This window comes from Sphaeroforma arctica (genome assembly GCF_001186125.1).
Source record: "Sphaeroforma arctica JP610 unplaced genomic scaffold supercont1.1, whole genome shotgun sequence".
In the NCBI taxonomy this organism is placed as follows: Eukaryota; class Ichthyosporea; order Ichthyophonida; genus Sphaeroforma; species Sphaeroforma arctica.
In genome coordinates this window covers 284,267-291,981 of record NW_014040557.1, presented here as the reverse complement: position 1 = coordinate 291,981, position 7,715 = coordinate 284,267, and the positions used below count along the sequence as shown (strand labels likewise).

General features: G+C 48.5%; 1 protein-coding gene across 1 annotated transcript; it reads right to left on the bottom strand.

The window, feature by feature from the left end:
- Nucleotides 1-86: 86 nt before the first annotated feature.
- Nucleotides 87-5,584, bottom strand: SARC_00028 (hypothetical protein; the record flags this gene model as incomplete). The annotated part of the gene is made up of 2 exons (XM_014306323.1): nt 87-1,957; nt 2,275-5,584. The coding sequence occupies 2 exons, from the start codon at nt 5,582-5,584 to the stop codon at nt 87-89; spliced, it is 5,181 nt and encodes a 1,726-aa protein (XP_014161798.1).
- Between the last annotated feature and the right edge of the window lie 2,131 nt (nt 5,585-7,715).

The window sequence follows — 7,715 nt, the reverse complement described above, 5'->3', positions numbered from 1 at the left end:
TACCGTTAAGTTGGTTCCGTAAGGGTTTAAACGTTACCCCTACCCCGTAAACCGGTAAACCCGTTTTACCCGTAAACGTTTTCCCGTTAACCGGGGACAATCTTCCTTGCGTACCAACCGACACCCGCGTCATCGCTTGTCGTCTTCATGTTTGTATCACACACTTCATTTGTACGTGCATCTTCCTTGCGTACCATTTCACCCGTGTCATCATCTGTTGTCTTCATGTCAGTATCACACACTTCATTCGTACGTGCATCTTCCTTGCGTACCATTTCACCCGTGTCATCATCTGTTGTCTTCATGTCAGTATCACACACTTTATTCATACGTGCATCTTCCTTGCGTACCATTTCACCTGTGTTATCACCTGTGTCATCACCTGTTGTTTTCATGTCAGTATTACACACTTCACTCGAACGTGGAGCCTTCACAGGTGTTGTCGCAATCGAAGTGGGTACATTGGAGGGGAGCTGCGTCCCCTCCCACAAATCATCAGTCAAGGGCGTAACTAACGTTGGCACAGTCTCACTGGGATTTGCGACAGAGGTGTCTGCGTGAATATTAAGGGGCTGGCTGCACAAATCAACAGCAGTCAAATAGTTCACATCAAACCAAACAGGGCTCGAAGTGTACAGACTATCGGCCCCTTCCAACAGCGGTGCAGATAGAATTCCGGGTGTCGCCTGTGCGTACGCTGTGTTTTGCGCGCATGGATCGGTGTTCATGGCAGCCACTTCAGTGCACGGTACATCATCGATGGTGGCGGTACTGTTCTGTACACGGGCGCTGTTTTGCACAGGGGCATTATTCTGTACAGCGGCGCTGTTCTGCACAGGGGCGCTGTTTTGCACAGGGACTTTAGCGGATTCTGTTGCACTGCACGGCGCAGATATGTCGGGAAGCAGACTAGATAGGGACGATGAAGTAGCGATGGAATGTAATATTTGGTCCAAAGTAAGCAGACTAGATAGGGATGATGAAGTAGCGATGTAATGTAATATTTGGTCCAAAGTCGTTTCCAGTGGTGTGACAGGCCTCTCTTCTGTCGTCACATTTTCGCCTGACTGTATACCCTCAATCGCCCCGACAGCCTCCTCCGTGCTTCCATGTTGCCGCTTATTCTTACCCATAAACGGTGTAGCTCCCTCTGTATCTGGGATCCCATCTTCAATAGCACGCGGAGAGGATATCAAATCCGCAACACACACCGACCTGGATGACCCCGAGCTACACGACGACGTGTCTATCGTCTGCAGGTCTTTGATCTGTTTGCACAAGGCCTTTTCTGGGCCACCTTCACCAGTCTGTCCCGCGCACCACGTGCGTGATGGACTCCGGGTCATGCGCTGCACCACTGTACTACTTTTGGGGCTGAGGAGGGGTGGCAGTTGCTCAGTTTCTGACCTGGATGGCGTGTGTGGCGATCTTGGCACGAGTGTCTCATGTAGTGCTTTGTATGTCGTTGGCTCATCAAGTGTTTCAGGTGTATCTCCCGTATGTGTTTCTTGAGAGGTTGTTTGCACCCCAACCACCGGCGAGTGTGTTTCCGGTAGAGTTGGGGTTGTCTCGACTGGCGGGTCTGTCCCAAGCGGCTGTGTGTATAGCTCAGACTCCGCTGTGCGTGACTGTACTCCCGTCTGCCCCTGTCCGTTACCATCCTCCATGTTCTTCTCTCTACACGCAACGGCCGTGTGGGATTCGTTCGAATCTGTGCACACCGCTGTGCCTGGCGATGGGTCATGGCTTGCACACTCGGAACATGTGCAGCTAGTGCATGAGCGGGCGCACGTACACGACTCAGTGCACCGAGAACTGCACGAGTGCGATGACGAAGGATCATCGGATGTGCTCAGGCCGCTTATTGGGGAGAGACTGAGAGAGTCTATTGCCTCGCCTGACACATTCTCTGCCGGGTCGCATTGCCTAGTATTTGGGGACGTGGAGTTGTATGTGTCTGTGGAGATGAACCATGAGTGAGGTTAAGAGTCGCTTTGAAAGTACTAGTTACTTGCACATTCCTGCCCTGGGTGCTCGCTTCCACGGGCCATACACACGGTATATCCAAGAAAGAATTCTGCATGTAGAAGTAGTATACGCCCAAGTTGGGACTGGGATCGCGGAGACTAGACATGTTGAACGCCCATTGGACGCACCGAGAGCAATGTTTTTATACTACATTACACATACGACAAACCCCACAGTTTGCCTATGAATGTACGACATACGTATACTAATAATACATATATACATACATGATAATATAAAACGTACCTGGCATCTCTCCTGCAGGGGTGTCCGTGATAAGCGACTGTATGGGTAGTAACTGATCAAACTCGATGGCCATATCCGATGTGTCTGTTTTTTCAGATGTCTCTGTCTTCTCAGATGTGGCGGATTTATCAGAGGTGTCGGATTTGTCCAAAGAATCTAGGTTACTATCTTTGACCTTCCCCACAGAGTGCTCCCATGTGCACAGACGTTTTGCTTTGCGCACAGATTCCTTCCGAAAGACTGCCCTTCCCTGTGTGGCCGAGTGGGCACTGATACATTTTCTGTGCAGGCTACGTGGCGCGTCGTTGCTATCCACGTCGCCACCATAAAGCCTAGGCAACCACCCCTCGCTACTGTAACTGGATTCATCAGTATCTGTAAGGTCACTGGGATCGCTCAAGGCATTCTCTGGTCCGGAGTCATACTCATTCAAGTCCCGCTTTATGGTGCTGGCTTTACGTTTCTTTCGTCGACTACCAATCCACCTTGATATTAGTCTCTTTTCTGACTTCCCACTCTTGCGTATGGAATGCACAGTTTCCCCGCCCTCCTTACTGGCGTCTACAGTTCGACCTGCACCTGTCGCACGGGGCTCTCGGGTCGTATCGCGGCTCATTCCAGGACTTTCTGCACGATTTGTCTGTATGCTTGAATACATATCTGCATTCACTCCAGTACCTTTTGTGCGGAGTGTCTGTGTGTTTAACTGTCGATCGGCTGCACCGGTGCATTGGCTCGCAAGCTCCTCCACTCTATCTGGCAGTAGAAAGTTGTCTCGGTGTGCGTAGCCGTGTCTCTGGCGTCGGGGGATCACGTGCTGGTTCTTTATCAGCGGCGCCGAGAAGAACCCATCCTTGCCTTGCGTATGCTCAAAGTGCACGCCATGGGTCAAGTACGGCGCACCCGGATGACACCCGTCACACTCATCTGCACTTTCACCTTGTACGCGCTCTTGTATCGACCAATATACTTCACTCGTGGCAGGTAGTGTGCGTCTCAGTCCCCGCACCCTGCTTGGCAGGAGTGTATAATCCGGCACGCCAAGGTCTCCAAAGGGCTCGCGTCTCGGATAGGCGCTCGGGTGAAAGACCCATTTGGGCCGGAATGTCCAGTTCTCTTCAGGCGAATCCTTATACACCCTCTCCGGCAGCCACACCAGCCACCGACCCGCGTGCGATTCGACCTTGTCGTAAATCGATGGCGCGTGTGTTAGATAAGTCTCGTCCCCGTCCCCGTCCCCAGGTAGGTATGTGGGCTCAGCAAGGACCTTTTGCACCCAGGGAACCGCCAACAGATCGATCTTGGACGCCCCCTGATGCTCCACGTGCACTCGCTTTGCAATTGAATTTGCAGCGGTTGCTTTGTCGCGTGGTGTGCTGCGATTGGTCTGTGCGGATTGCTGATTGCGCTCGCCGTTGTCTGGGAGACCTACAGGCAAACCCTTTTTCTCATCCTTCGGCACAACTCTCTGGGGATCCTTGCGCGTAGGGCTACCCATGTATGTGGCCGGCTTCTCTATACGCTTACCCATCCCGGTCACTTGCTTCCCATCTGCACCGACATGCCCACCCTCGACAAAGGGCCTCTTCAGGGCCACACCAAATCCGATCACGCGTTTGGTATTCCCGGCTACATTCCTAGCAGGTGCAACAGACACCTGAGGTAACACACCGGCCCCAACCGCACAGCTAGCTATTGTACTACCGTAATCTCTAATGCGAGACGCAGAGCTCGATCTTGTCTTGTCCTCGCCTGTCAGGTCAATTGTGATCGTCCTCGCCACAGCACGCTCTGCTTTTGTTTTTGTGTGGCCAGCCCTCTTACACAGCGTAGGTCCACCTACATGCGGCCCTTTCTCCCCATCCTCTTCCAGGGCATCCACATCTATAGCCTCCGTCGGTACTGCAACGCGTTCTGCTACTCGCGTCTGTCGGTCGTATGCCTCGTTTACATCTCCAGGCTGCTTGCCTTCAATGGCTGTGCGTGTTGGCTTTGTTGGGGGTGGCAGAGAAGTACTCATGATGGGAGCATTCGTTGTGGTGTTCACTGCTGCCGTGGATCCGGTTAATGGCTTCAGTGGTGTTTGGTAGTGTGTGTCGGTAGTCTCTCTCTGCTTGTCCGTGCCTGTGACCTTGACGTATCGCTTCTTCAACGGCTGTGACAAGGTGGGAATCAGTTCTGTAGCCTGCTGGCGCTGGGTACTTACATGCGATGGCATCACCTTCTGTATTGTAGCCTGCTGGCTCAGAGTACTTAAATACGATGGCGTCTTCTTATGTATTGTACCATACCGACTCTCAGTACTCAAATGCGATGGCGTCTTCTTCTGTATTGTAGCCTGCTGGTTCAGGGTACTTAAATGCGATGGCGTCTTCTTCCGTATTTTCTCAGTAGATGACTTCTCCATCTGTATTGTAGCATGTTGACTCCGAGTACTCAAATGCGATGTCGTCTTCTTCCGTATTTTCTCAGTAGATGACCTATCCATCTGTATTGTAGCATGCTGACTCTCAGTACTCAAATGCGATGGCGTCTTCTTCTGTATTGTAGCCTGCTGGCTCAGGGTACTTAAATGCGATGGCGTCTTCTTCCGTATTTTCTCAGTAGATGACTTCTTCATCTGTATTGTAGCATGCTGACTCCCAGTACTCAAATGCGATGGCGTCTTCTTCCGTATTTTCTCAGTAGATGACTTCTCCATCTGTATTGTAGCATGCTGACTCCCAGTACTCAAATGCGATGGCGTTTTCTTCTGTATTGCAGCCTGATGGCTCAGAGTATTTAAATGCGTTGGCGTCTTCTTCTGTATTGTACCATACCGACTCTCAGTACTCAAATGCGATGGCGTCTTCTTCTGTATTGTAGCCTGCTGGCTCAGGGCACTTAAATGCGATGGCGTCTTCTTCTGTATTAGACCATGCTGACTCTCAGTACTCAAATGCGATGGCGTCGTCTTCTTTATTGTACCATGCTGACTCTCAGTACTAAAATGCGATGCTGTCGTCTTCTTTATTGTACCATGCTGACTCTCAGTACTAAAATGCGATGCTGTCGTCTTCTGTATTCCATCAGCACTAAAATGCGATGGCGTCTTCTTTTGTATTGTAGCAAGCAGACTCTTAGTACGCAAATACGATGGCGTCTTCTTCTGTATTCGCTCAGTACTCAAATGCGATGGCATTTTTTTCTGTAACGGAAAGGGCTTCTCCAACACCCCCGGGCGAAGTCTAGCGATGCGATCCGTTGAACTCATGCCCACTCGGCTGTGAGAAGGGGTCGTGCCAAACCCGGCTGATTTCTCGCTGGCCATCTATGTAGTATGATGTGTATGTGTTCTGCTTTAGCGGTCCTGACGCTGGGTGCTGGTGGAAGAGGATGGTGACAGAAAGATATGTTTGCATCAACAGTGTTTGAGGAATGATACGAAACTCTCACGCACAATAACATACCGCTTAGCGTTCGACAGCACTAGGGTAAGTAGACCAGCACTACTACTACTAATGCGAGATCTTTACTTTAAGTCACACTTCACACTGCATACTTTTGAGTCTTCGATACCATAGTCACAGTCTTATACGTAACCACACTGTGCACTCATGACATACCTTCAAGTCCCCGATGTAAAAGCCACAGTTCTTGTATGAAGCCCCACTCCGCACTCGCAGTTGGACTGTCGACCCACAATTGTGACCGGAAAGGACAGACGACAATTTAGGCTAACATCACCCTATCGAATCGGAATGGCAGCCAAATCACGAATTAATAATGTATGTTTGTTCTCCAAAGGCACAAGCAACACTCCAGTTTTAAGCAGCACTACTTGCGTGAAATTGTAGAGAGGTCTCACTTGCGTATCTGAGAAGAATAAGCAATACGCCTGTTAAAAAGTAGCAGTTCACTCTGGTAGCCAGGATAGGTTAGAACTTTTATCTGATATGCATAAACAACACTCCTCTCGACGCCACACTTCACTGTAGTAGTTGTTTTATCGAAACCGGCTACTCGTATAAATAACGTACCAGCCTTATTCTTATTTGAAGCCAACCGGCTATTCACACTCGACCTTCTCACAACACACTCGTATGTGTTTGCGAATAGAGCACCACCCCCATTTCCATACTACACTTCTGTGATTTTATGCAATTTGGGATTTACGAAATGCACTGATCTGTCTCTAGCATTTTAACACGTACATGCAAAGCCTCATTCACACCAAGCTGCTCTCACAACAAGTTATTGTAGTCATACTCGTAAGTGTACTGCCAGCTCACACTAGGTTCTAGAGTCTTTAGGCAAGTTTCGCAACTGAGCCACATACCCAAATTTCCATATACACCAACACTACATGCTTTTGTTGCTGGAACCCAAAGTAACACTCGCAACTGAAGAATACCGACAATTTTGATTACACCAACACACCACAAACAGGAATTAGAAGTCACTTGCATGCACAGCACTCCGAACTGAAGTCATACCAAGCACATCTGACTACACTAACACTCCGCATTTGTGTATCAGAGCGCTTTTGATTGCACAACACTCCCTACTGGAGTCATACCATACACGCTTATTTGCACTAAAACTCCATATTCACACACTTGATTGCACTAATACTCAGCATATGTCAATTCGAAGCGAAAAGAACACCGCTGGATGAAGCTCTAGTGTATATTCATAACCACTATGGAAAATCGCCAATGTCGTAATTATACATAGGCAACGCTCATGCCTAATCGCACTAGCAATATCTTTTATGACTGACATGGATGAGGAACCCTCCAGAATGAACCAATATATGAAAATACTAAAGGAGATGTCGCTCGACTTTGGTCTTTGGATTCCGTAAGCAATACTCTCGCCTAAAGCTATACCGTACACACAGTCTGCAGCACTGACACACCTCGCTAGCCGTCAATAACGCGAAGAGCCTTCGAATGAAATGAGAGGTTGGAAATGTTCTGTTCGGACTTACCGCATTTATCGCTACGACTCCCGAGTAATACTCGCGACTACAAACATACTTGCCACACTTAGGTGCAAGAAAACACTATATGTGTGTACACACGTGAGAAGAGTGTGCAACATTCTTAAGTGCAGATTGGGTTTACAGCCGATTTTAGACGCTCGCTTATTCACACTCGGGAATGCACTGATACATACCTCAGTGATCACCAAGGATGGTATTCAGTATCGTGGCCTGTCAATACTTTCCGGAATGCTAGCGGCCAAGCGTATAATGACCCAGACGCCCAACATGTATATAAATCAACATACAGGCCGTAACACGCGCACTGTATGCGATACATGTACACACACTAGATATGTATATATGCGGATATGTATAAATATACATATCACATATGATAATATATATATATATATATATATATATATATATATATATATATATATATATATATATATATATATATATAATATAA